Consider the following 27,662-nt stretch of genomic DNA (forward strand, 5'->3'; position numbering starts at 1 on the left):
TGTACAGAGTGTTATTTTGTAACATTTTTAGTTATTGTTGTGCCGCAAGATTTTTCCAATGTACAAAAAACGTGCCGTGGCTCAAAAACGGTTGAAAAACACTAACCTATCATAACATTAAAGCATAGAGTGCAATGAAAGCAAGTGTCCAGCAGAGGGCGCCCTCACTTTTACAGCATTGGGAAGTTTAGCACTAACTTTCTGACCATCTGTTTTTAAGCGATCGACACGCCCAACACAGCCGACACTACTTTTTGCCACCGTACTAAAAGTAAAGTATTACACTATTACAGAAGGAATATGTGCTGAAATAAATACTCGCAAATTGTGTGTTGTTTGTACCCCGCCTCTTGCCCAAAGACAGCTGGGATAGGCTCCAGCATACCCTAGTTAGGATAAGTGGTGTAGAAAATGGATGAATAATTTTCTCCATTGTTATTTATCAATTATTTTTACTCTTTACTTTACGACTAAAGGAGAGCCTTAATACATGCTCTGTATTGAGCATGATCTATGTGCTATATCCAGTGGGATATACACTATATGCTATATATTTTTATGGATATTATATTTAGACTTTATTAATTCAGTTTTTTTACTAGAGTTAGTGTGACGCAATAAAGAATAACCAACGACAATAAAGAAAAACGACAAGTATTATCTTTTATCAGTGGGGGCGCGGCGTCACTCGACTTGTGACGTCACATGTGCGCGGAGGGCGAGGGGCGGGGCCTTACTTAAAAGCGGAGGCTGCGGCTCTTCCTGGCTCACAGACGACGCTCTGTCCGAACCCGCTTTTCCAACCCTCGACTCTCCTGTCCTCCTCTCAGTCTCTCGTCGCAATGGCAGCGGTTTGCAGGACTCTCAGGAAAGCGTGTCAACACTCCCGCCATCAACTGTGTCAGCTCCACACGTCCGCCTCGAGGTGAGCACGAGCCGCCGCCGCCGCCATCTGCCTAATGCTGCACCCTGCATGGGGCGGCTTTTTACACACTTTGGCGCTTCTCCTCGTCGATTTCTTCCTTCTCGCATCTTCTCAGTTGTCTTCTTTGATGTTGTGGGATCCTCTTAGCGAAAATGGGTGTTTGTTCGTGACGTTTTTCGGTAGCAAATTGTGCACTAATTTCCCGCACTTGCTTCCCATAATACGTTGCGCCCCCTAGCGGTATGCCGGTATCACAGCAAGAGCAGTGTGGCTGATGAAATCTGCTTGAGCGTTTGCACCCTGTTGGCTGCGGGGAGGAGGGGCCGAGGTGGGTTGGGGGGGGGGGGGGCATTCACATATATACACACCTATATGTATTATACTACTTTAACCTAACCTCTCTTTTAACATTTTTAGTGTTAAAAAAAAACAAACAATTGAATCCAATTTTTCAAGTAGCCTATTTTCCTTGAGGCGTCCCAAACCTGAACTCACCTCACGGACGTAAACTCAAGTCGTGTGATCCAGATGATCCAAGGATGATCCAGTCACAAGGATGATCTTTAGAAGTCACTTTTGGTCACACCCTGCATTTTAACTGTATTCTATTGGCAAACCCTAGGAAAATACAACTTTTTAAAAAAATTGGCACATTAATGACGATGGACTTTTATTATCACTTAAATAATAAAGTAGAGAGACTTGGAAGAGAAACAAGCAAGCAGATTAAAATAATGTCCTTTTTATTCTTTTTCCACTTTAATACGATAGAATGCACTTTTTTATTATGCGTATATAAGTTTTTTTTTTTTTTTTCATACCCAAGGGGAAATCTATTAGATTAGCCACCACTCTTTCTACCCCAAAGTACGCCCATTTTGTTTATGTCAAGAGAAGCCAATGCATTTGTTTTTTTAAAGTTGAATTAGTTGGAAGGTGAGTTTTTTTTTGGGGGGGGGGGGGGGTGCAACTGAAGGTAGGGGCTGGTGATGTGCTACTTTTTGCAACACTGTAATTGCTGTTGGCGGAACAAAAGAGTGGTTACATCACGGCCGACGGCTCATTGCTCCTGGGTTATTGGTTAGCATTCTCTGGTGTCGTCTTATGTAAGAGCCCAAGTTGGCGCCGGGGGCTGCGTCCGGGCCCAAGAAAGCGCCACAAAGTAAATTATACTGTACCTCAGCTGGCCCTGGCCCCCGGCCCCTGGCCCCCGGCCCTTCTCACACTACTTCTTTCTGTCCTCCTTTTACCGCTCGGCTATTTGCATCTGACAGGAGTTACTGCCAGCAGATGTCTCTGTCAGCTTGACGGCAGCTAATTTTAGAGGCTCAAGGTTCTAGAGGACTTACTGTACTAGAATGCAAATGCAGAGTACTTCGGGTACTTGGCCTTAAAGAACATTTGCAAATATTAGCATGACAATGGTGGCTTTTTTTTGTCACGTTGTTGGTAGGAGTAGCGTTGGTGTTTCCGTGACGTTGAAAAGACCTCCAAGGGGAACAAGGCGTCCTGGTGGGAAGGCCTACTGTTTCTCTGCAGGGGGACGCTACCGTCTCCTGGCCTGGCGTGCCAGGGACACCCAGTTATGGATGAAAGGGGGGCACTTGGCTACTTTCTAATAATATAAATATAATAAAGATATATTAAGAACTTCTATATTTATGTATTTCAAGAAAAAAACTCCAATTTCTTCTGATCTGATTATTATGACTTTATTCCGACAATATTAACCTCATTTTACAAATACTTTTTTTGTTTCTTATATTATGACCTGCGTTTATTTTATTCTCTTCAAATTTCGTCTTTTTTCTGATTTTAAAATTCATTTTTTTCTCTTGATATTTTGACTTTAGTCTTGTCAAATTAGTTTTATTTCCAACTTTGAGCTGTTTTTTTTTTCCTTTTTTATAAATTTTTTTAATTACAACTTTGTATTCCAGCTTTTCATGAATATTTAATCTCTGTGCTCCTAAAATGATGTTTTTCATCATATTATTATGTTGTTTTATAAAATGGCTGCTGGTTCTTCCTGTCTTATATTTTTGGAATGTGCCGCAAGCCGAATGAAAACTAGCTACGGGCCACAAATGGCAACCGGGCCGCACTTTGGACACCTCCCAGGTTTACAGTTTTTCCAAACCCCGAACATTTTGTGTAGATGCAAGGAGTTTGTCCCTGCTTTTGGTTTGCCAGGCTACGTCAGCAAATTGGGGTCCAGCTAACGAAGAGTTAAAATGAATACTAATTAGAAGATTTCTAAAGAAGTACCACAAAAGCAGAGCTGTCAAAGTGTGTCTCCGTGTGTCCCCGCAGGCAGGAGGCCGTGGTCATCTCAGGAAAGAAGCTGGCACGTCAGATCCGGGACGAGGCGCGGGCCGACGTGGAGAAGTGGATGATGGCCGGACACAGGAGGCCTCATCTCAGCGTGGTTCTGGTCGGAGACAACCCGGCCAGTCACTCCTACGTCCTCAATAAGACCAGAGCGGCCGCCGATGTCGGTGAGAAAACACACACACACACACACACACTGTGAAGACTAAGCGGAAAGAGCAGATGTCAGTTTGTGTCTCGGACCTCCTTCAGGAATCTCCAGCGAGACCATCCTCAAGCATTCCGACATCAGCGAGGAAGAGTTACTGGACCTGATCTTCAAACTCAACACAGACCACCGTGTGGACGGCCTGCTGGTGCAGCTTCCTCTGCCGGGTACACGAAGACTTCACGTGATACTCGACTCTGCAAAACATCAAACGTGATCTTAACTTCTCTTTTGGGCCTCCTTCCCACAGACCACATTGACGAACGCACCATCTGCAACGCCGTGTCCCCCACCAAGGACGTGGACGGCTTCCACGTGGTCAACGTGGGCCGCATGTGCCTGGATCAGTCCACCATGTTGCCCGCCACTCCCTGGGGGGTGTGGGAAATCATCAAACGCACAGGTAAGCACGCCGTTCTTCTAATGATCTGACACGTCTTTACAAGGTGACCGTGTTCCTCCTCCAGGTATCCCCACGCTGGGGAAGAACGTGGTGGTGGCAGGGCGCTCCAAGAACGTGGGCATGCCCATCGCCATGCTGCTGCACACGGACGGCCGCCACGAGAGACCAGGAGGTATAACGTTGTCACCCGCAAGTGTTTGTGTGCGAAATGCTAACCGACGTGTCTTCCAGGCGACGCCACAGTCACCATCTCGCATCGATACACGCCCAAGGAACAGCTCAGGCAACACACGCAAATAGCGGACATCGTTGTGGCGGCTGCAGGTATCTGACTCGGGTTCATTTCCCTAAAGATCCTGAGTCATGGCTTGTTGTGGAACCGGTTTTCTTTATTCCGCCTTCAGGAATTCCCAACCTCATCACGGCAGACATGATCAAAGAGGGAGCGGCCGTCATTGACGTGGGCATAAACCGGATCCAGGATCCAGTCACTGGGAAAAGCAGACTGGTCGGAGACGTGGATTTTGAAGGTGCCTGCAGTCTTTCATGACGACGCGAGTACTCTCGGGTTTTTAGAGCAGCTCGTGGAGGCAACGAGTGGATTGAATGGCACCTCCTAGTGGTCGTGTTTTGGCTTTTTCCTGCGGTTGGAACTCAGCCCAGCTGGGTATCGTAGACGGATATACAGCCCCAACTCCGTTTATGATACGCCCATTTCCTGTGCTCATACTTCAGTTAACTCGTCCCATGGCAGGGATGGCTGGGTTTTTTATTTATTTATTTGTTTGTAATTGGCCATAGGCACATAGGCGCATTCTAACAATATAATTTTTAAACAATAATTTTTTTTTTTTTTTAAAGGGTCAAAGGATCATTGATTTTTCCTACAGTAGTAACCTAATTTTTTTTTTTTCTTATATTACGACTTGCGTTTTATTTTTTTATTCTCATCAAATTGCGCATTTTTTCCGATTTAGAATTCAGGTTTTTTTTCTCTTGATATTTTGACTTTAGTCTTGTCAAATTAGTAGTTTTATGTCCAACTATTACAGCTGTTTAAACTTTTTTTTTTAATTAAAATTTGTAATTACAACTTTATATTCCAGCTTTTCATGAATATTTCATCTTTATGCTACTAAAATGATGTTTTTCATCATATTATGTTATTCTGGTAAAATTCTATTTTGACTGTAAAATGGCTGCTGGTTCTTCCTGTCTTTACATCTTTGGAATGTGCCGTAAGCCGATTGAAAACTAGCTACGGGCCACAAATGGCCACCAGGCCACACTTTGGACACCTCGGGTTTACAGTTTTTTCCAAACCCACAACATTTTGTGTAGATGTAAGGAGTTTGTCCCTACTTTTGGTTTGTCAGGCAAAATATTAGGAAAACAAAATGCATAAGTAAAAATGACAGAGTTGAAATGCTAAAGGCTAAAAATCAACTTTTTAACACGAGAAACAAGCAAAACAAAGAATAAAGTTGCAAGTTAGCTTGGGCACAGAGTTGCTTTACGATAAAGTCAACGTATGAAAATGATGGAAGCCTGTCTCCATCATTAAGTTATCGCCATTCATCAAGTTCTCCTGATGCTAAATCACAATTATGAGATTAAAAGTCGAAATTATGAGACACAAACTGCACACGTGCCACAAGTGGCGCCTAATTCACTTGGCGAAAATGGCCACACAAGTGTGGGTATACTTTGTGTCTTTTTTGTAAATGTCGGACATTTGCTACATGTGTAACGAGTCGTCTGCGGTCGCATTCTGTTTCAGTAGGATACACGCCTTGCTTACTATTGCGGCGCCATTTTTGCCAAGTGAACAGTTTGTATATCAAGCTTTTGACTTTGTAAAGATTATGATGAAAAATATAAGCTCCATTGCGGTTGAGCTCGAGTTAACGTTTTTTGTTTGTGTCTCGTCAGGTGTCAGACAGAAGGCGAGCTTCATCACGCCGGTCCCGGGAGGCGTGGGGCCGATGACGGTGGCCATGCTCATGAAGAACACCATCAAAGCAGCCAAGAACGTTCTGCTCTTTCCACCCGAGAGGATCCGCATGGCGGCCGCGTCTTAAAGGGCCAGCGAGGGGAGTTGAATCCCGGCAACATTCCACCACATACAACATCCCCACCTCTCGTCGCCCTCAGATTTTTTTTTTTTGTTTCCCCTCTTGCACACGGACTGGAAGGCTGACCTTTCCACACATGCAGCCATGTTGGACTGTTACACTGACCATCTGTAACAGAATCTTCAGTATTTATCAATTGCTGTTGACCTCCTTCTGGATGAATTTGGGACTTTTTAACGGGATCATGAGAGTGTTTTTATTTATTCATTGTTACATAATAATATTTAAGCCATGTTCATGGCAGGGCGTGAGGGCGGCGTTCACCTGGCTGGTCGGCAGTGAGAGCAAAGCGGTGCAATTTAGAGTTGTTGAGCCTAATTGGGAGCAGGAGTGACAAGGGCTAACTTGATCAGGACTTTGTTCACCAGTAATACAAGCTTTAAAGATTCACTAATGCCTTTTTGTTTCAAAAAGACTTTGAAATAAATACAACTATGTTCTCAACCCGAGTCGTCATGATCTTTTAGCGGCCTCCAATGTGATGATTCTCTTCTCGACCAAAATAAACAATGAGGTGTTGCACAATCCTGACCTACTAAACTAAGGTGCCAATGAGCAAGGCCCACTTTGCAGGGAAATTCTTCCCCAATGTTTATCTTCTCTGTCCATTCACATCTCAGTAACTACTAATTGCTTTTGGCGAAGCAACGACAACAAATGAGGACCCTAAACGGGGACAGTCATGTGTTGGCTCAACTTCTTTTGTTTTTTTAGAGTAAGAGCTATACTCAAAACACAATTTAGAGTCTCCAGTTAACATGCATGTTTGGAATGTGGGAGGAAACTCACGCACACACGGAGAGAACATGCAAAAGCCACACAGAGGCTCGAACCCAGATCTTCCCAATTTCTGAACGTGTGGCCGCATATATAAAATCGTTACATTATTTACATTACACCAGGTAAAAATACTTCAGTTAAAACTTAAAACCGAATGGGTCTTGAAATTACGGTAAAAATCATGTTGCGTGGGATTTGTCAGATGGGAGCAAACTAGCCAATCGGTAAGCGAGTTAGCTGAAGCCGGACGCGAAGCTAACAAATCGCAACCGGTAAACGCGTTAAGATAAAAAAAATGAGACAGAATTCGTTAGCGGGGCAGCCTTTTGGGTTTTGTTGTGTCTCTATTAATGTATAACCCGTCTAACGGGTCTTACCTCAATACTAATAAGAAGAGTTGGCCATCGCCAAATGACAAGCTACTAGCTAACCTCGCTTCTTTTATTCCCCCTCACCTGAGGCTGGGTGACCCGCGGCACACAAGTGCTGCCCCCCACAGTTCTGTCCTGGTACTACATCAAGGCAATGATAATACGTACAGTATGGCGTGTTGGTCATTCATTCATTCATTTTCTACCGCTTATCCTCACGAGGGTCGCGGGGGTGCTGGAGCCTATCCCAGCTGTATTCGGGCAGAGGCGGGATACAGCCTGGACCCGCCAGCCAATCACAGGACACATATAACAAACACCGATTCACACTCACATTCATACCTATGGACAATTTGGAGTGGCCAATTAACCTAGCATGTTTTTGGAATGTGGGAGGAAACCGGAGTACCCGGAGAAAACCCACGCATGCACGGGGAGAACATGCAAACTCCACACAGAGATGGCTGAGGGTGGGATTGAACTCGGGTCTCCTCGCTGTGAGGTCTGCGTGCTAACCACTCGAACGCAGTGCATCATATCACTAATAAAATATAAATATATAATATAATGTTTTTAAAATCACGCATTGTGTGTAATCATTTTACACATATTTTTAAAAGACTTATGCTTTCCCGGGCTGACCCACATATAAAACATAAATACAGTACGCTTGCGTTTATTGTTCATATATAGTACAATAATATTCACGTGATGAGACGTTCAAGCGTAATGCGTAACTTTTGAGTGTTAGGCCTTCAGGCAACCAGAGGACGAAAAATGGCCTGTGTGCACTCTGGAGGCACCTGGTAGATTGTATTGTCATAGCAACACATAGAAGCTGAAATCTCATTGGACAAAAAAATATAACATACACTTTCAAGTACTGGAATATCTACACAATTTCATGGAACAAATACTAGAATTTAAGTTGTAAATGTAAGTAAGTGCTTCTCATAACCTAATCCTAATTAAAACCACCTCGCCAGAACCTATATAATAGATACCGAGATAATAGTGATGATAGGCGGTACGGAAAATGGATAATAATAATAATAATCCCAACCAAAAGTAGCGTCATCCCTGTTCAAACTTCTGTGTTTATAGCGGTCTTCCGCTATCTTAGCTTATTTTAATACTATAATTTATACGTAACCGTTTCCCGTCGAGGTCGGAACTGAAAAGTAAAGTGACGCTGCTTCCCGTCGACACCAAATAGCTGCAACAAAGCTGCAACAATGGAGTCGCAGCTACTGTGAACCTGAAGCTTCTTATAAAGGTAAAAACGTCGTTTGAACCGCAATGGACAGGAGCAGATCCCCCAAAAGAGGCCGTAAAGTGGACCAAAACGACAAGAAGAAGAAGAAACGAAGGAGATCATCTTCTTCGTCGTCTTCATCGTCCACTTCTTCATCCAGCAGCACAAGTCCGAGCAGAACGAAGAAGACAACATTGCACAAAAGTCAAGGTTCGTGCAGAGTTATAATATAATATAAATATTATATTATTTATATATGTACATATATATACATGCATATACATACATACACATACATGTATATACATACATACATGTGTGTATATATATTTACACACACACACACGTATACACATATATATATACATACAAACATACATATATATGTATACATACATGTGTGTGTATATATTTACACACACACGTATACACATATATATATACACACAAACATACATATATATGTATACATACATGTGTGTATATATATTTACACACACACGTATACACATATATATATACACACAAACATACATATATATGTATACATACATGTGTGTGTATATATTTACACACACACGTATACACATATATATATACACACAAACATACATATATATGTATACATACATGTGTGTATATATATTTACACACACACGTATACACATATATATATACACACAAACATACATATATATGTATACATACATGTGTGTGTATATATTTACACACACACGTATACACATATATATATATATACATACAAACATACATATATATGTATACATACATACACACATACATATACAGACATATATATATACACACACGTATACATACATGTATACACATACACATATATACATAACATACATATACATACATATATATATATATACACATACATACATATACACATACATACAGTATACTAATACTGTGTGTATGATGAACTCCTTAAAGGTAACTATGTAGTGATTATGTACTACTTAATGGATTAACTACGTCCTTAAAGGTAACTATGTAGTGATGATGTACTACTTAATGGATTAACTACGTCCTTAAAGGTAACTATGTAGTGATGATGTACTACTTAATGGATTAACTACATCCTTAAAGGTAACTATGAAGTGATGATGTATTACTTAATGGATTAACTACGTCCTTAAAGGTAACTATGTAGTGATTATGTACTACTTAATGGATTAACTACATCCTTAAAGGTAACTATGAAGTGATGATGTATTATTTAATGGATTAACTACATCCTTAAAGGTAATTATGTAGTGATGATGTACTACTTAATGGATTAACTACATCCTTAAAGGTAACTATGAAGTGATGATGTATTATTTAATGGATTAACTACGTCCTTAAAGGTAACTATGTAGTGATTATGTACTACTTAATGGATTAACTACATCCTTAAAGGTAACTATGTACTGTTTAATGAAGTACATATGCCCTTGCATATCATATCAGATGGAAAAACACAAAGAAAGAAGCGCAGACGAAGCTCGTCCTCCTCTTTTTCTTCATCATCGTCTTCCTCTTCCTCGTCTTCGTCGAGCGATGAAAGGAGCAAGAAGAAGAGCAAAGGAAAGAAGAAGAAGAAACTCTCAAAGAAGAAAAAGGCCAAGCTGAAAAAACAGCGTAAGAAGGAGAAGAAAAAGAAGAAAGAGAAGCTGAAAAGGAAAAAGGAGGAGGAGGAGAAGAAGAAGATCGAGTCCTGTAGCCTCCCTGTACAAAAACTTCCATCCTCATTGGAGGTGTGGCAGACTGATGATGGCGGAGTGGAGCTCGGCCCAGGTAACATCTAATGTCTGCTAACATAAACAGTCTGTAACCATGGCGACGTAGACACAATATTCTGTTGCACCAGTTTGAGATGAAGGACGCCATAGTGTCTTGTTTTGTTTTGTCCGAGTAGTGATGACAGACGAGCAGAAGGCCCGCTTGGCCACTAGGAGGCCTCTTACCAAGGAGGAATACGATGCCCGGCAGAGTGTCATCCGCAAGGTGGTGGACCCCGAAACGGGACGAACCAGGTAAAAATAAAAACAAAAAACAAACTGATGGTTCTTGATAACACAATAAAAATCATGGGCATGAGCATGGGCTCAATAACATCCGGAATTTGTCAGGTGGGACAAAACTAGCCAATCATAAGCGAGCTGGCTGAAGCCGGTAGCAATGCTAACACATAGCGACCGACAAACGCGCAAAGTTAAAAAACGAGACTGAATTCGTTAGAGCAGCAGCCTTTTAGGTTTTTTTTTAATATTCATTTATGTATAACCCGCCTAACGGGTCTTACCTCAATACTAATGAAGACAAGAAGACTTGGCCATCGCGACGTAGGTACTAATGTACCCGACAGCTACTAGCTAGCATCCTTCTTTCCATCTTCCCGCACGTGAGGCTGGGTGACCCACGGCAGCACACAAGTGCTGCCCCCCACAGTTCTATCCTGGTACTACACCATGCGATATTATTACATAGTATGTCGTGTTAAGTCATCTCAATAATACATCCATTAAAAATATCAATTTTTCAAAATCACACATTTAAAAACCTGTTGACATTTTCCAAATAGAAAGAAAAAAAGTGTTTTCTTGCTACATCTGTGTTCTTTGGCAGGCTGGTTCGTGGCGAGGGAGAGATCATCGAGGAGATAGTCAGCCGTGAAAGACACAAGGACATAAACAAGGTGCGACACAGACATTAGAAACAAATATACAAAAAAAATGTAGAATTGTGTGTATTATGTATAACACCAGAGTTTGTTGGTCCTGCAGCAAGCCACCAAGGGGGACGGCAACTCCTTCCAGAGAACGCTTGGACTCAACAGGTAGAAGATGCGGCAACGTGGTGATCGGTGCACACAACGCACTTTGACCTCGGTTGATGCTATATTAATGACCGAACTAAAAGAGATAAAACTTTTTTTTTTTCAAAATCCATACCAGTGGAAAAAAAAAATATTTTTTATCCCAATTATCACACGCGTCATGTTATGTCAAATGATTGCAGCCAATTAAAAGACTTCACTTACCTTGTGTATCTATGTGGAGAAAACACACACACACACACGTGGAAACAAGGCTCAAATGAACTTTTTGTTTTGTTGCATGGATTGATGTTCTTTATACACTGCATAAAAACAAGGGAATGGAAATCAAGTGAGCTAAATCAAGTGTGCAGTTATCCAAAACCTACAAAATACACACACACACACACACCCTGTACAATGGAAATACATATTTGCCAAGTGTCATCATCATCATAGCAGTGTGACTTGTGTGTTTTATTGTTAGCTAGTTTGAAATAAGACTCGCTTGTCCGTACACGCGTTGCTGTTGTCATACATGATGAACAAAAGGCAAAGAAAACAACTTAAGGCCTCGAAAAGTTCAATGAGTTGGGGCAAAAGGTTGAAGTATTTACGTCTTAATTGTCTGATTTCTTCTCACGTCACCTCATCAGTACAATTTTATGTTGATTTTTTTGCCAACAAAAGTATAGGGACACACCACCCGAAGGTGACCTTGTGTCCCAATACATTTGTCCAAACAGTTACAGTAGTAAGTCCAACTTTCCAGGCCTTTGTGCAAAAAGGGGAGTGGTGATATTCCTGATTGGAGTGATTGTCAGAGCACTGGGATGCAGTGTGATGGACGTGGTGGTGATCAATAAATAATAGGAAATATTGCACATTTTCCCTTTTACATTTACGCCCATGTTGTTGGTCCATGGCAGTCACTTTGGGACATGCCCCGTCATGATTAGAAACATCATCATCAAGTCTCATCGCTGTGTTCCGACATTTTTATACACGACATTTACAGCTTTTAAGTCTTTCAAAAGAGACTAAAAGGAGCACATTCAACACTGGAGGCTAAAGCAGAAAAAGAGAGAAGCCACTTCCCGGAGTTCCAAAATAGCTTAAAATGACAATATAGCAGAAGAATAATAAATAGAACACAAGTGTGCTGATTGGCAAGGAAACAATGACAAAATCAAATCAAAAAGAACCAGAAATTCCATACTGACCTGAATATAAGACCGCTAGATTGCTAGTCTTTTCTTCGTACAAGCAACAGTGTACTTGAAAAGTATATTTTAGAAGCTTTTGATGAAATCTGAGCCGGTAAATATATCAACGTATTCATTGTGTGTTGGAATATTAAGAGTTTTGTCATCAAAACTGCCAATCAAAATTAGCCACGTAAACACACGTGGAGTATATGAAAGCAGCCTTGTGATGCTATGTGAACAGTGATGCTATGCTAGTTGGAAGAAACATGATGTTTCTTGTACAAAGGAGGATTAGAGCCACATTTATCATCTGAGATTTCGACAAATGAAGTCCGAGATTTACGAGAAAAATGTCGTAACCACTTTCTTGCGAATTTAAGACTTTGTCGTAACATTGACTTTTTCTCGTACATGTGCGACTTTCTCATAAATTTACAACTTTATTCTCAAACTGTCAATATTATTTTAAGCTTCCGTGGTAACAGGCATTGCCTGAGACAGCTATGGGTGACCTTCGGCCTTTGGCAAAGTTTATATTCAGACTTTTTTCTCGTAAATAAAAAAATTATTTGTAGTCTTGTAAATGTATGTTTTCTTTAATCGTAAATTTGCGACTCATAATATTATGAGAATAGTCGTAAAGACTTTTTCTCGTAAATGTATGAGAAAAACTTATCAAGTCCTACATTTGTACAACTTTGTTCTTGTAAATTTATGACTTTATCGTAAATTGTAATATTACGAGTTTTTGTCATACATTTACAACTTTATTCTCAAAATAAATCTTAATCCTACATCATAACAGGCACCGTTACTACTTGAGCAAAAGTTTTTCACTTTTTTCCCGTAAATGTAGAACTTTACTCTCCTAAATCTCAGACTTTTTTTTCTCATAAATGTAGGACTTTATCTCTTAATATTACAAGTTCTTCTCATACATTCATGACTTTATTCTCATAAACTTCCCACTTTATTGTCAAACTCTTACATGATTTTAATCATCCGTCGTAATAGGCATTGCCTGAGACAGCTAAGACAAGGGGGACCTTCGGCCTTGGGCAAAGTTTATATTCCGACTTTTTTCTCGTAAATAAAAAAAATATTTGTATTCTTGTAAATGTATGTTTTCTTTAATCGTAAATTCACGACTCATAATATTATGAGAATAGTCGTAAAGACTTTTTCTCGTAAATGTAGGACTTGATAAGTTTTTCTCATACATTTGTACAACTTTATTCTCAAATGTATAACTTTATTCTTGTAAATTTATGACTTTATCGTAAATTGTAATGTTACGAGTTTTTGTCATAGATTTATGACTTTATTCTCAAAATAAATCTTATTCCTACGTCCTAACAGGCACCGTTAATAGCAGGTACTCATGTGACTTTGGTACTTTGGTCTTGGGCAAAGGTTTTTCACTTTTTTCCTTTAAATGTAGAACTTTACTCTCCTAAATCTCAGACTTTTTTTTCTCATAAATGTTATCTCTTAATATTACGAGTTCTTCTCATACATTCATGACTTTATTCTCATAAATTTCCCACTTTATTGTCAAACTCTCAGATGATTTTAATCATCCGTCATAATAGGCATTGCCTGAGACAGCTATGAAAAGCGGGTACTAATGTGACCTTTGGCCTTGGTAATATGGTAATATTTCTCATAAATTGAAACGTCCTGCCAATGGTGGCCCTAATGCGTGTGACTCACGTTGTCTTAAAAATGTACTTTTCACAAAGAGGTGGTCGTCTTATATTAAGAGCGGTCTTAGATTCGGGTCAATATGGCAAGAAGGATAAAAGAACCCCCAAAGTCATTGATTAAAAGAAGACGTTTCCTCCACATTAGAAGAAAATATGTCCATGAAAGAACAAGGAGGTGCCATCCCGATTAGGAAGAAGACACTTGACGCGGGTCTCCGGTAGACCAGCAGACCTGCACCCATTTATAATTTATAATAGGTATATTTACAGTAGAACAGCATTGTACAAACATACTGTACACCTTGTCCAATCACATCCCTGCACAGATATTCCGCTCTGTGCTTGAGTACTTTGGCACATTCACTGGGTAGGAGTCACATGGTTCTCCTGGGGGGGGGGGAGGTGCAGTTAAAGGGTTATCAATGATCCGTCTTTTGTGGGGGAAGGGAGGGGAAGTCCAGTTTTCCGCTATTCCGAGTTGTGCTTGCAGCCGTAAAAGCTTGGAAGTTTAGTGCAGATGTATACAGCATGGCGCTACTCCGGATGGCGGTATCATCCAAGAGAAACATCGATGAAACATGGCCGACTGTGTGTTGAAATGCGTGCTAAGCTAGCAACCTGAAAAGAGCACCTGGTCATCGTTAGCGGCGTTACCCCCCCACCTCATTTGGGGCTGAGTATCCCGGGTTCCATCTTGGTGCTGCTGCTGCGCCCCCAGCAGCCAGCCGTGATGCTCATGCTGCGCTGCGCCGCCCCATGGACGTGGCCGTGTACGCGCTCCAGGCGCTCGCGCTCCAGACGCTCGCTGTCTGACTGGCTCTGCGTGCGCTCGGGCCGGCCGTGGATGTTCCCCGTGGTGGGGGAGCTGGGGGCCGGCTGGGAGGAGATGGTGCGCAGGAGGTTGCGCTTCCTCAGGAAGTCGCTGTTGGCACCGACGCCGAAGCTGCCCTTGCGGAGCACCATGCGCGTGCTGCTGGGCTTGGCCGGCCGCGAGCGCTGGTTGTACTCCAGCTGGGACAGGTGGGTGGCGTAACCCTCGGTGATGAACTGTGGGCGCAGAGAGAGCCAATCACGCGCTTCCAACATCTCTCTTTCACAAATATACACAATTCATTCCTTCATTCATTCATTCATTTTCTACCGCTTTTTCCTCACGAGGGTCGTGGGGGGTGCTGGAGCCTATCCCAGCTGTCTTTTGGGCGGGAGGCGGGGTACACCCTGGACTGGTGGCCAGCCAATTACAGGACACATATAGACAAACAACCATTCACACTCACATTCATACCTATGGACAATTTGGAGTCGCCAATTAACCTAGCATGTTTTTGGAATGTGGGAGGAAACTGGAGTACTCGGAGAAAACCGAGTTTAATCTTTGCAATGGTAAAACCTGATCTGGCTTAAGGTATGATGGTCATAACTAAGGATCGACCGATATATCGGCCCGATATTTGTGTTCTTTACTTGAATCGGTATCGACCGATCCGCGCGTGGGTTCGCCGATGTATTTTATCGACATGTATGTATGTATTTTATCTACATGTTGAGATCGCTTATTTTAGAATGCTAGCAATGCTAACATTAGCATGCAGACACATAGCATCACAGTGCTCACAGTGTTTATATCTGTTGACTAGCTATAAAAATGTATAAAAATGCTACTATGCTACTGTTAGCATGCTAGCAATGCTGAAGTGCCAAAATTAGCATGCTAACAACAAGCATGATAGTGCTACGTCTTTAAATGTCTACTTATGAAAATGGCTAAAAAGGCTACAATGACAATCCTAGCAATGATAACATTAGCATGCCAACACCTAGTATAATTAAAAGTGGAAAGTGTACATTCAGTTATTGCTGGAGCCTATCCCAGCTGTCTTCGGGAGACTGGTGGCCAGCCAATCACAGGGCACATATAGTCAAACAACCATTCACACTCACATTCATACCTATGGACAATTTGGAGTCGCTAATTAACCTAGCATGTTTTTGGAATGTGGGAGGAAACCGGAGTACCCGGAGAAAACCCACGCATGCACGGGGAGAACATGCAAACTCCACACAGAGATGCCCGAGGGTGGAATTGAACCCTTGTCTCCTAGCTGTGAGGTCTGCGCACGAACCACTCGACCGCCGTGCACAATTCACACCACAATAATGTTCAGAAGGTTTGAACTCCATATGAATACCTGACACTGGTGTTGCATCTTCTTGGAGGGTCTTCCAACGATGTAGATGTGAGAAGCAGGCAGATTGATGGACGTGTAGACCGAGATGTCTTTGGTTGAACCGTAACCAGCAAATATCTTCATGTGAGCCTGAAAGCAGAACCAGAAGAGGATGATAAAACAGGGGTGTGCAAACAGTGGGGAGGGGGGCACATAGTGGGGCCACCTTGGACACCCCAGTGTCATGTGTCCCAGGACTTTTCCACATACGGTGTAGAAAGAGCAAACCCCCCGTGTTCTGACCTCTGTCAAGGACTTAAGGAAGTTGGCCTTGTGTCTTAGCGGGTCGTGGACCAGGCCGTCGCAGAAGGACACGATGCCGTGAGGGAAGTTGTGCTGCGACAGCCAAGCCACCACGCGTTGCTTCTGCATGTCAGGTCGTCCCGTCACGTAGATGATCAGATAGCCCAAATCCTGCCAGTGCCTGCACACAGCAAGTCAGATGCATCATTTCAAAAACACAACATCATCATCGGTTCTAGACCTAGACTCTACCTGACTACGTCGACAGCTCCTGCCCGTACTTTGGGGTCGCTGCCCATGATGGAGACGCTAGCGGCAAAGGAGCCGTCGATGCTGAACACAACAAACTCTGTACCGCGAGGGATCACAGTCAGGTAGCTGTCTGCAAACGTGTGGTCGCCCCTGATGTGAAAGAACTCCAAGTTGAGTGGGGCGGATCACAAGCGGAGACCAGTGTCGTTAACATACCTAACGACCATTTTAACAGGGTAGACGCCCACGCCCAGACGTTTGTCGTTGGGGAGGACAAAGGACACGCGGCCGCTGCTGTTGGTCACCTCCGTGTTGAAGTAAACCCATTCTCCCGATGGCGGCTGAGTCATGATGTGCAGGTCAACCTGGGTGAGGACACCAAACACGTCACAGACATTCATAAAATATGTGTGGGTGTGTGTTGCCGTGGAAACAAGAAGTCACCTTCTCTCCGGCCAAGGTGACCATGTCCAGCGGGCCGTACATGAAACGGCCGGTCACCACTTGTTGGCAGTCTTCAGTGAACACGGCATCGTTCACGCGGTGGTTGGCCGTCACATTCTGTCAAAAAAACACACAAACACTTGAATATGGCATTCAGGAAGTATTTCATGCAGAGAAACCACTTTCATAATATCTGGGAGTTGTTATGATTTGCTGTGATGTACTGCTACCTACAGTCATCCCTCGTTTAGCACAATTAACTGGCTGCAGATCCAACCGTGGTGAGGGAATTTCCGTGAAATAGGATTCAATATTAATAAATGGAGGGCTGCACGGCGGACAAGTGGTTAGTGTGCAGGCCTCACAGCTAGGAGACCGGAGTTCAATCCCACCCTCAGCCATCTCTGTGTGGAGTTTACATGTTCTCCACGTGCATGCGTGGGTTTTCTCCGGGTAAAAAAAAAATTGGTAAAAAAATTTTTGGTAATTTTTTTTTTTTTGCGGTTGACAATGTCATGACAATATAGTGAAATTATTCTGGGAATAAAGTCAGAATTATGAGAAGAGAGTTGAAATAAGTGGAAAAATTGAAAAAAAAAAACAGATGCAATTTTTACGTAAATAATATCAAAATATTAAAAAAGCTGCTTAAAAGTCATAACATTATGAGAAACGAAACAACATAGCTGGGATAGGCTCCAGCACCCCCCGCAACTCCGGTTTCCTCCCACATTCCAAAAACATGCTAGGTGACATGCTCTACATGTGCCCTGTGATTGGCTGGCCACCAGTCCAGGGTGTACCCCGCCTCTCGCCCCAAGACAGCTGGGATAGGCTCCAGCACCCCACGACCTTCATGAAGATAAGCGGTAGAAAATGAATGAATGAATAAATGGAATATTTTGGTAGTTATATTATAGTAATAGGGTTTTTAACATTATTAGAGCCCTCTAGACATGAAATAACACCCCTATAGTCACCTTTACATTTGTATTACCCAATATTGTAGACATAATCAGAGTAAATATGACATATTAGACATAAAAAAGATAACATAGGCTCACACGTTAGCAGTTCCTTGCTCACTTCCTGTGGTGGCTATTGTCTCATCATGTAATGGCGGCTTTAAAGGGCTTTACACTCATATTCCCCAATATAGCAGACATGAGAGTAAATAATCCAATTAAGATGTAAATAAAACTCCAGTTCATGTGTGTCACATTAAATGTGTTCCCTCGGGGGCCTTAGTAACGGGCGGACAGAACAGGAAGTGGCGTCAGAGGTTCAGCTATGAGTTTTAGCTCCTTGTGGGTTATTGCCCCAACAGTAGCCGGTGTTATTATTATTGTCGGAGCCATGAATGAATTAGGATTGATTTTTGTAAGTGAATGATAGTTTAAATTTGAATAGTGGTGTTTGTTATTGTTTATGATAATATTTAGATTTGTTGTGATCACGTGGATAAGAGAAGTAGGTCAAATGGTTATGGGCGGTGACGTTTCGTTAATATAGGCACCTGTTCACCTGTGTGGCCAGAGAGACAAAGCGAGAGGGTGAGCAGGGTTGCCGTATTTTTTGTTGACCGCTAATTCCTTTGATCTGTGTGATTACTTTGATTATGAGTTTGTGCACGGTATCATAAGTTGATTATTATTTTTCTTTAATAAAAGGTTAAACTCATTTTTTGTATCTCAGAGATTTTTTTATGTGCGGCGCGTCAGACAAAGTAAAGGCCCGGCTTCAGCCTCTCAGGGACTCTTTTGTATGAAGTCGCTATAATTATGACTATTATTATTGTGGCTGGTCGAGTGGTTAGCGCGCAGACCTCACAGCTAGGAGACCAGGGTTCAATCCCACCCCCGGCGTTTGCATGTTCTCCCCGTGCATGCGTGGGTTTTCTCCGGGTACTCCGGTTTCCTCCCACATTCCAAAAACATGCTAGGTTAATTGGCCAATCCAAATTGTCCATAGGTATGAATGTGAGTGTGAATGGTTGTTTGTCTATATGTGCCCTGTGATTGGCTGGCCACCAGTTCAGGGTGTACCCCGACAGCTGGGATAGGCTCCAGCACCCCCGCGACCAGCGGTAGAAAATGAATGAATTATTGTGGCTGTCGTGAGATCATTTAAACCTGTAGTAGTTACGGCGATCACAGCTCACCAAACAATTACTGACACCTAGTGGCCAATGCAAAATAATACATTCACAATTAGAAAGCTTCTTCTGTCTTGCATTTGGATTTTAGTTCATTTTAACATTTTTTATGCTTGAAAAGGCTTCATTTAAGCCAATAATATTTGCTGACATATGCATTACACAGTATGTATTTTTTCTGATAATAAGTGGTATTCTACCACAAAACAGCTAATGTTTATAAATTCATTTTTTAAGATATCCGGAGGATGACTGTACTATAGTGTTTGTTTTAGGTTTTTTTCCAACCTGAGTTTACATGCTCGATGACCCCCAACCCCGTCAGAATCCACGCTCACCCTGATCTTCACGTGAGTCCTCTTGCGGAGCCACTTCTCCCGAGGTTTGGAGGGTGTAAACTCGGATACTTCTTTTCCGTCAAGTTCCAGGATACTGGAGTTCTCGTGTCTCATGACCTGCAACAGATCATCAGTCATTTGTAAGATGATTGACAGGCCGGGCGTAGCTCATAATGAAGTGCGCAAACCGGAAAATCAATGAGAATGAGACACAAACAAAGAAGAATACTAATTCTCTCCTCTGTTTACTTCTGTTAAGACACATTTTATCCAAGAGGAGAGTAAAACAAAACTGCAGTATTCAGAGCTTTGCTGTACCCATATGTTGGTAGAGCCACTCCCTGATGCCTCCAGTGTCACACCGGACACTCTAATGCAGAGGTAGGGAACCTATGGCTCGGGAGCCAGGTAGGGCTCTTTTGATGACTGTATCTGGCTCTCAAGCATTTCTTACCACAATAAAAATGCATTTTTGCTAACATTTTAAAGTAAACCATCACAGAAATGACTGTTAAAAATAATATTCAAAATCAACAACTTTCTTATGCATTTTAATTCGTCCATCTATATTCTGCTGCAATACGGCCAACCATATCTATCTTTCCTGATGATATTTTCCAGGTCAAACACCAAAACTTGATTATTACTGGGTAATGCTGTAAGTCTACCTCGGTCATTGAGATGTCAAAAAAACATGTAAATGTAAACTTTCCTCCTTTAGTCAAATAGCTAAAGCTGCAGAACCAAGCCTTCTGGTGAAGATGGCCAAAAGAATGAAATATACTGAGTACGGTGCAAAACTATGCAGCAGCAGAAGTTGTATTAATGGCAGCAAGTATTTGATTTATTATTAGACACTGCGCTGCTCACGAAAGTGTGCTGGCCACACCCCATTGGCGTGGGGTAGTGTGCCTGGTCTACATAATTAGAGCCCATTATATCTAAAACTGTTGGTCTTACATAAAAATGCACACATTTTATTGCATTCAATGTTTAAAAAAATGTATATGGCTCTCACAGATACACATTTTAAAATATCTGGCCTTCATGGCTCTCTTAGCCAAAAAGGTTCCCGACCCCTGCTCTAATGAGATCATTTATGTGGTAGTATCTGGTAGTATTCATACCAGTTACAGCTGCTGGTCATTCAAGGCGGGGAAGCTTCTTTTTTCTGGCCTACATCATATAAATGTGTTTATTCTAGTATCTGCCATGAAGTGCGGCTGGAGCTGCTAGCAAGGTTACTGTGTGACGGGCGCAGAAGCTCTGCAGCCGTTGGGGAAAGAATCCACTCCACAGAGTGACACAACAAACACGTTAGTCCAGGGGTCTCAAACACGCGCAGGACACTAGTTTGAGGCCCCCGCCTTGATATGAAAGTTTAATGTTAGTGCGGCCCGCGCAAGTTTGATATGGATGCTGTATGGTATCATGTACCCAGAAAAAATTATTATGTTTGATTAATGTTCATGTTAAAGGTTAAATAACTGTTAATAGTTATCTTCCCTATCCATGTGGAAGTGGTAAGTTTTTGGCTATTTAAGTTTAAAGGAAATAACTTGAAGGCTACCGTTTAGGTCGCTAGCTCTCTAGTTTGCGAGTTCTCAAAACCCTGCAGTTGCGCAATATGTTGTAAATAAAAAGAGTATAAATGTGACTATAGTCGTGTTTTGTCATGTCTACAGGGCTCTAATAATGCTTTGTTCATTTTAATCTGAAAAAAATAATTTGTCTACCCACCAACTATATGTGGTTTCTTAAGTTTTTATTATTTGCCGTTTTATTATTATTATATTTATTTATTTATTACTGATTGATTGATTTTCTTTATTCTTGATTTGTTTATTTATTTTTCATCTTATTTTGTGCAGAAAAATAAAAAGTAAGATATTTGAGAACAGTGGAATGTTTTATCAGAGCTTTTCTTGTAGAAAATTGGAACCAAAGCAAAGTTTAAAAAAAAATTGTTTTTAATAAATGCGTTTTTTTTTTGGGAAAACCTGATGTGGCCCAGTCTCACCCAGACCCTAGCTCCAGTGGCCTCCAAGTAAATTGAGTTTGAGACCCCTGCGTTTGTCGTTTTTAACAAAGATCAGTTCAGAACAACGGAATGACAAACTTGGGAAATGCTCCATTGGAGGTTTATCGTCAAAATGGCTGATTCGCTCAATTCACTGTCAATCAAAAAGGGATTCCACCTCAGACAGATCATCCAATCATCATGCAGAAGCCGAGCCCTCCACAGTCACTACTGATTCATTCTAGAGCCATGCAATGGAAAATGAGCATTCGGGCTTGGGAATGTTTCCTCACCTGTCTCAAAAGAAAGGACACCACGTCGGTGGACTCCCAGTAGGACGCGTGGAAGAGATGAGGCAAAGCCACGGTGGGGAAGGCTGTCAGAGCGTCGGGGCAGTAGAGGGCAAAGTCCATCCGCTTGGTGCCCCACCAACGTGCTGCAACTGGGACGCAGTGAGCAGTGAGTCGGGTTGCACAAGGAGTCACGTTTAAAAGAGTCAACTGTTAATTGTTGCACGGGAAAGAGGAAGTTAAAAAAAAAAAAACCCGCCACAAATCCCAGCAGTTCTTCATCTAACCAAAGGAGAGGTTTTGTGGAGGTTAGACACCGAAAAACATCCAAGAGCAGGCGAGGAAAAAGAGACACACCCAGGGAAGGTTATTTGATTTAGTATGAATATTTGGAAAGAAGGCATCTGGATTTCTGTGTTACGCTTTTACAGAAACAGATGAAGACGGTTTGGATTGGAGAACAGAGCTTTCGTAGACCTCTTCCAGGTGCAATACCTTGATCCACCTCCGCCTGGGAGTCCAGCGAGACCAGGTCACATATAGCAAAGTCCAGGCCGGGTGACAGCATGGTATCGTACTGGCCGGCGGGATTCAAACCGCCGTATGTTTCAGTCTCAGTCCAGTCCAGCTCGGCCGCGTGGTGATCTTTCTCGGGGGATTCAGGCAAGGCCTGCTTGGCCTTTTGTTTCTTACGGGATTTCGGGGGGCTTTTCAGGAAGAATTTGCTTTGAGACGACAGAGCCAGCTGGGACAAAAGGCCAACCCTTTTGGATTGATTAAACTGCTGTGTTTTGGCTACGGGGGGAGAAAAAAAACAAATAGAAGCATGTGAACATTTGTACCCGGGCGTGTCCATCTGGAAGCTGACAAAATTATCAGTTAGAAGACGTGATCATCCAGCATGGGGGGGCTGCGTGTGGAACAGATCTTACAGTGCGTATGTGGGACAATCACACATAAAACACAACACAACTTGGTTTGGTCAAGCAGCATTACATTAATGCATTCAACATTGAAGACAGTGACGTCGAGTGAGACAGTGGACAGTGGACAGGGGGCGCTCTTTCATTAGACCTCTGCCTGCTCTATGAGGGCCAGGATTCACGGGGGGTCTTCGTGTCTACCTGGCTAAGCAGGTGTGTGTGAGGAGTAGGGATGGGCATATGACGGGAAGAAATACGACGCTCTTCTCTATTGAATGACATAGAATGCAGCATTCATTCATTCATTTTCTACCGCTTATCCTCACGAGGGTCACGAGGGTGCTGGAGCCTATCCCAGCTGTCTTGAGGCGAGAGGCGGGGTACACCCTGGACTGGTGGCCAGCCAACTACTTCCCTTATCCACGTGATCACAACGAATCTAAATATTATCATAAACAATAACAAACATTCATTCATTCATTCATTTTCTGCCGCTTTTCCTCGCAAGGGTCGCGGGGGGTGCTGGAGCCTATCCCAGCTGTCTTGAGGCAAGAGGCGGGGTACACCTTAAACTGGTGGCCAGCCAACTACTTCCCTTATCCACGTGATCACAACGAATCTAAATATTATCATAAACAATAACAAAAATTCATTCATTCATTCATTAGTTTTCTGCCGCTTTTCCTCGCGAGGGTCGCGGGGGGTGCTGGAGCCTATCCCAGCTGTCTTGAGGCGAGAGGCGGGGTACACCCTGGACTGGTGGCCAGCCAACTACTTCCCTTAACCACGTGATCACAACGAATCTAAATATTATCATAAACAATAATCATTCATTCATTTTCTGCCGCTTTTCATAGCTGAACCTCTGACGCCACTTCCTGTTCTGTCCGCTCGTTACTAAGGCCCCCGAGGGAACACATTTAATGTGACACACATGAACTGGAGTTTTATTTACATCTTAAATGGATTATTTACTCTCATGTCTGCTATATTGGGGAATACGAGTGTAAAGCCCTTTAAAGCCGCCATTACATGATGAGACAATAGCCACCACAGGAAGTGAGCAAGGAACTGCTAACGTGTGAGCCTATGTTATCTTTTTTATGTCTAATAGTCATATTTTCTCTGTTTATGTCTACAATATTGGGTAATACAAATGTAAAGGTGACTATAGGGGTGTTATTTTATGTCTAGAGGGCTCTAATAATGTTAAAAACCCTATTACTATAATATAACTACCAAAATATTCCATTTATTCATTCATTCATTTTCTACCGCTTATCTTCATGAAGGTCGTGGGGTGCTGGAGCCTATCCCAGCTGTCTTCAGGCGAGAGGCGGGGTACACCCTGGACTGTTGGCCAGCCAATCACAGGGCACATATAGACAAACAACCATTCACACTCACATTCATACCTATGGACAATTTGGAGTCGCCAATTAACCTAGCATGTTTTTGGAATGTGGGAGGAAACCGGAGTACCCGGACGGGGAGAACATGCAAACTCCACACAGAGATGGCCGAGGGTGGAATTGAACTAGGGTCTTCTAGCTGTGAGGTCTGTGCGCTAACCACTTGAACACTGTGCAGCATATCTACAATAATACATCTGATGGTGGCCCAAGACTTCTACACGGTAAATACATAACCAAATAAGTAACGATAATTCATCTTCCCAGCAAAGAAGGATGCCCATCCCTACTGTGGAAGGTTCGGGATAGAATAGAGAGGTAGGAAGAGTAGAGTGTGTGTGTGTGTGAAGGGCGGGGTAGACCGTTTGGCATTGAGAACACTTACTGTTGGCTATGTTGCTGGCAGTGTAACTGTCTGCCATTCCTGACACTTGGCTGGCAATGCTGACCTCACTGGCTCGCCGCTGGCCCCGCGAGAAGGGGCCCATTACGGGGGATGAGGGGTACGAACTTTCCATGAAGACACCACCATGAGACTGAACAACATCCGCTATTGAGCCGAAACAAGGAGATCCCGTTAGACATGAGACACGGGCAAGGACGACACTCACACAGTGATGAGGGGGGAGGGGTGGGGGTGGTTGGCTAACGGAGACGTGTGATGCTTTCAGAGGATGGACATCTGGTAGAAAACTTTAGCAATGTGGCGTCCCATGTTATGAAATCAGATGACCTCTGAAGCGTCACCACAAGTATCACTGCGTACAAATGCACACCACACCACACCATCGTCACACAACAGCACACAACACAAAGGTGATGATAACCACAGAGGAGATTTGACACATTTACATGTTGACTGTTGCAGTAATTAGAATAAATTGTTATTTCAATAAAAATATATGTGGTCACACTCACTGTCCACCACATTAGGTACATATGCGTGGTTTAGTACAGCAATGCTTCACACTAATAATTCAAAATGAATATTTCCTTATAGTTTGACATCACCGCGAACTCCAACCATAATAATAAACACATTTATAAACACCTTTGTGATTCAAAACACAGGTATTAAATATTATTATCTGCACCTAGCATAAAGGTGCTGTTGTTCTGATGGCCGTTTGTTTACTTGTTGCAATACCATGAATGCTGTACTTATACCCAGGGTGTTTAATGACCTAGAGCACAAACACGCGGCCCGCGGGCCAAATGTGGCCCGCAGGACACTAGTTTGAGGCCCCGCCTTGATATGAAAGTTTAATGTTAGTGCGGCCCGCGCAAGTTTGATATGGATGCTGTATGGTATCATGTACCCAGAAAAAATTATTACATTTGATTAATGTTCATGTTAAAGGTTAAATAACTGTTAATAGTTATCCTCCCTATCCGTGTGGAAGTGGTAAGTTTTTGGCTATTTAAGTTTAAAGGAAATAACTTGAAGGCTACCGTTTAGGTCGCTAGCTCTCTAGTTTGCGGGTTAGCAGTTGCGCAATATGTTGTAAATAAATGTCAGAGCAAAGATGGGGTGGACATCGCTGCTACTGGCCATGAGGCTCACATCCTGCGCTCCCATGCAAATCATGACATGCCCCCTTTTCATGAAGGCAGCAGACCGGTCCCCGAGGTTTATTTATGCAAACAAGCAGGAGTGAGCAACCTGATAGGAAGTCACATTGAGGTGGTTTGCATTGCCTTCATGGAAAATGGCCTTCCTGCATCGGTGCAGTGTGGGAGAAAAGGTCTTGTTGTCCACGTTTGACCGTACATTCCATTTTTATTGGCTAATTCAGCGATTGTGGTCACGCGGAAGTCATAATGCATCCAATACTTCTCTACAAGAGAGAAGAAATATGATCTCAGGGAAGAAGTACATTTGAAACACTTATATGCTAGGACTACGTTAAAAAGCCATAGCATTTCAGTATGTGGAATCAAACTATGGAATGGATTGAGTAAGACCCTCAAACAATGCACAACGATGAGCCAATTCAAGAAACAATACAAGCAGTTGATGTTTGCTAAATACAAGGATGAAGAGTCTTGAACCAGTCATGATGTGCTATATATATCACTATATTGACACTTACTATGGTACACATTATGTCACTGGATGGTCATATCACCTCATACTTGGGACAAAACATTTAAATTTCAAAAATAAATAAACCTTAAACCAGGGCCAAATGTGGCCCGCAGGCCACTAGTTTGAGGCCCCCGCCTTGAGATGAAAGTTTAATGTTAGTGCGGCCCGCGCAAGTTTGATATGGATGCTGTATGGTATCATGTACCCAGAAAAAAATATTATGTTTGATTAATGTTCATGTTAAAGGTTAAGTAACTTTTAATAGTTATCCTCCCTATCCGTGTGGAAGTGGTAAGTTTTTGGTTATTTAAGTTTAACGGAAATAACTTCCGTTTAGGTCGCTAGCTCTCTAGTTTGCGAGTTAGCATGTGTCTCAAGGCCCTGCAGTTGTGCAATATGTTGTAAATAAAAAGAGTATAAATGTGACTATAGTCGTGTTTTGTCATGTCTACAGGGCTCTAATAATGCTTTGTTCATTTTAATCTGAAAAAAATAATTTGTCTACCCACCAACTATATGTGGTTTCTTAAGTTTTTATTATTTGCCGTTTTATTATTATTATCATTATATTTATTTATTTATTACTGATTGATTGATTTTTCTTTATTCTTATTTATAGAATATATTATATTCTATAAATTTATATTTATATTTATTTATTTTTATTTTGTGTAGAAAAATAAAAAGTAAGACATTTGAGAACAGTGGAATGTTTTATCAGAGCTTTTCTTGTAGAAAATTGGAACCAAAGCAGTTTTTTAAATTTTTTTGTTTTTAATAAATGCGTTTTTTTGTTGTTTTTTTCTGGAAAACCTGATGCGGCCCAGTCTCACCCAGACCCTAGCTCCAGTGGCCCCCAAGTAAATTGAGTTTGAGACCCCTGACCTAGATCATAATTGGAGAGATGCAGTTATGTCCTAAATTTGAGTCATTATTGTATATGAATTAATTGATTCTAAGTGGAAAGGAAATCATAGCTGTCATTTGGGAACCAGTATATTGCACAAAACAGCAGCAACAGAACCAATGCTGCATTAGCATTAGTAGCGGTGATGAGTTCACTGCAAGGTGTGACACGTATAATGAGCATGCAGACGCTGGATGCTAACCACTCCC

General features: G+C 42.2%; 3 protein-coding genes across 8 annotated transcripts in view; 2 read left to right on the forward strand and 1 right to left on the reverse strand.

The window, feature by feature from the left end:
- The first annotated feature begins 757 nt into the window (after positions 1-757).
- On the forward strand, positions 758-6,446 carry mthfd2 (methylenetetrahydrofolate dehydrogenase (NADP+ dependent) 2, methenyltetrahydrofolate cyclohydrolase). The gene is made up of 8 exons (XM_058070119.1): positions 758-925; positions 3,239-3,423; positions 3,509-3,631; positions 3,715-3,867; positions 3,932-4,039; positions 4,099-4,191; positions 4,272-4,397; positions 5,800-6,446. The coding sequence occupies exons 1-8, from the start codon at positions 843-845 to the stop codon at positions 5,946-5,948; spliced, it is 1,020 nt and encodes a 339-aa protein (XP_057926102.1). The 5' UTR covers positions 758-842; the 3' UTR covers positions 5,949-6,446.
- A 1,901-nt stretch (positions 6,447-8,347) lies between these two features.
- On the forward strand, positions 8,348-12,063 carry arl6ip4 (ADP-ribosylation factor-like 6 interacting protein 4). Its single transcript, XM_058070121.1, has 5 exons — positions 8,348-8,618; positions 9,891-10,217; positions 10,339-10,456; positions 11,049-11,118; positions 11,207-12,063. Exons 1-5 carry the CDS (start codon positions 8,453-8,455, stop codon positions 11,261-11,263), a joined length of 738 nt encoding a protein of 245 aa, XP_057926104.1. The 5' UTR covers positions 8,348-8,452; the 3' UTR covers positions 11,264-12,063.
- Positions 11,106-27,662, reverse strand: part of LOC131127834 (membrane-associated phosphatidylinositol transfer protein 2-like) — a 79,800-nt gene continuing 63,243 nt past the window's right edge. For 2 of the 6 annotated variants that reach the window (XM_058070110.1, XM_058070111.1), the window contains exons 17-26: positions 24,843-25,007; positions 22,618-22,917; positions 22,126-22,274; positions 19,813-19,929; positions 17,320-17,436; positions 17,092-17,240; positions 16,876-17,025; positions 16,624-16,804; positions 16,342-16,470; positions 11,108-15,199 (exon numbers count right to left, since the gene is read on the reverse strand). In XM_058070110.1, coding sequence (XP_057926093.1) covers positions 14,816-15,199; positions 16,342-16,470; positions 16,624-16,804; positions 16,876-17,025; positions 17,092-17,240; positions 17,320-17,436; positions 19,813-19,929; positions 22,126-22,274; positions 22,618-22,917; positions 24,843-25,007 — 1,841 coding nt within the window. In that variant the 3' untranslated portion in view covers positions 11,108-14,815. Of the gene's footprint in view, positions 15,200-16,341; positions 16,471-16,623; positions 16,805-16,875; positions 17,026-17,091; positions 17,241-17,319; positions 17,437-19,812; positions 19,930-22,125; positions 22,275-22,617; positions 22,918-24,842; positions 25,008-27,662 lie in introns of all 6 variants that reach the window. The other 4 variants (XM_058070109.1, XM_058070112.1, XM_058070113.1 and 1 more) reach the window with 4 other exon arrangements.

Source organism: Doryrhamphus excisus, chromosome 4, assembly GCF_030265055.1.
Source record: "Doryrhamphus excisus isolate RoL2022-K1 chromosome 4, RoL_Dexc_1.0, whole genome shotgun sequence".
NCBI lineage: Eukaryota > Metazoa > Chordata > Actinopteri > Syngnathiformes > Syngnathidae > Doryrhamphus > Doryrhamphus excisus.

Bases quoted from the DNA above. Each gene is read 5' to 3' on its own strand.
- arl6ip4 (XM_058070121.1), top strand. From the start codon at position 8,453: ATGGACAGGAGCAGATCCCCCAAAAGAGGCCGTAAAGTGGACCAAAAC. The intron at 8,619-9,890 runs GTTCGTGCAGAG...ATATCATATCAG, and splicing joins AACATTGCACAAAAGTCAAG to ATGGAAAAACACAAAGAAAG. The intron at 10,218-10,338 runs GTAACATCTAAT...TTGTCCGAGTAG, and splicing joins CGGAGTGGAGCTCGGCCCAG to TGATGACAGACGAGCAGAAG.
- mthfd2 (XM_058070119.1), top strand. From the start codon at position 843: ATGGCAGCGGTTTGCAGGACTCTCAGGAAAGCGTGTCAACACTCCCGC. The intron at 3,632-3,714 runs GTACACGAAGAC...TCCTTCCCACAG, and splicing joins GGTGCAGCTTCCTCTGCCGG to ACCACATTGACGAACGCACC. The intron at 4,398-5,799 runs GTGCCTGCAGTC...GTGTCTCGTCAG, and splicing joins CGGAGACGTGGATTTTGAAG to GTGTCAGACAGAAGGCGAGC.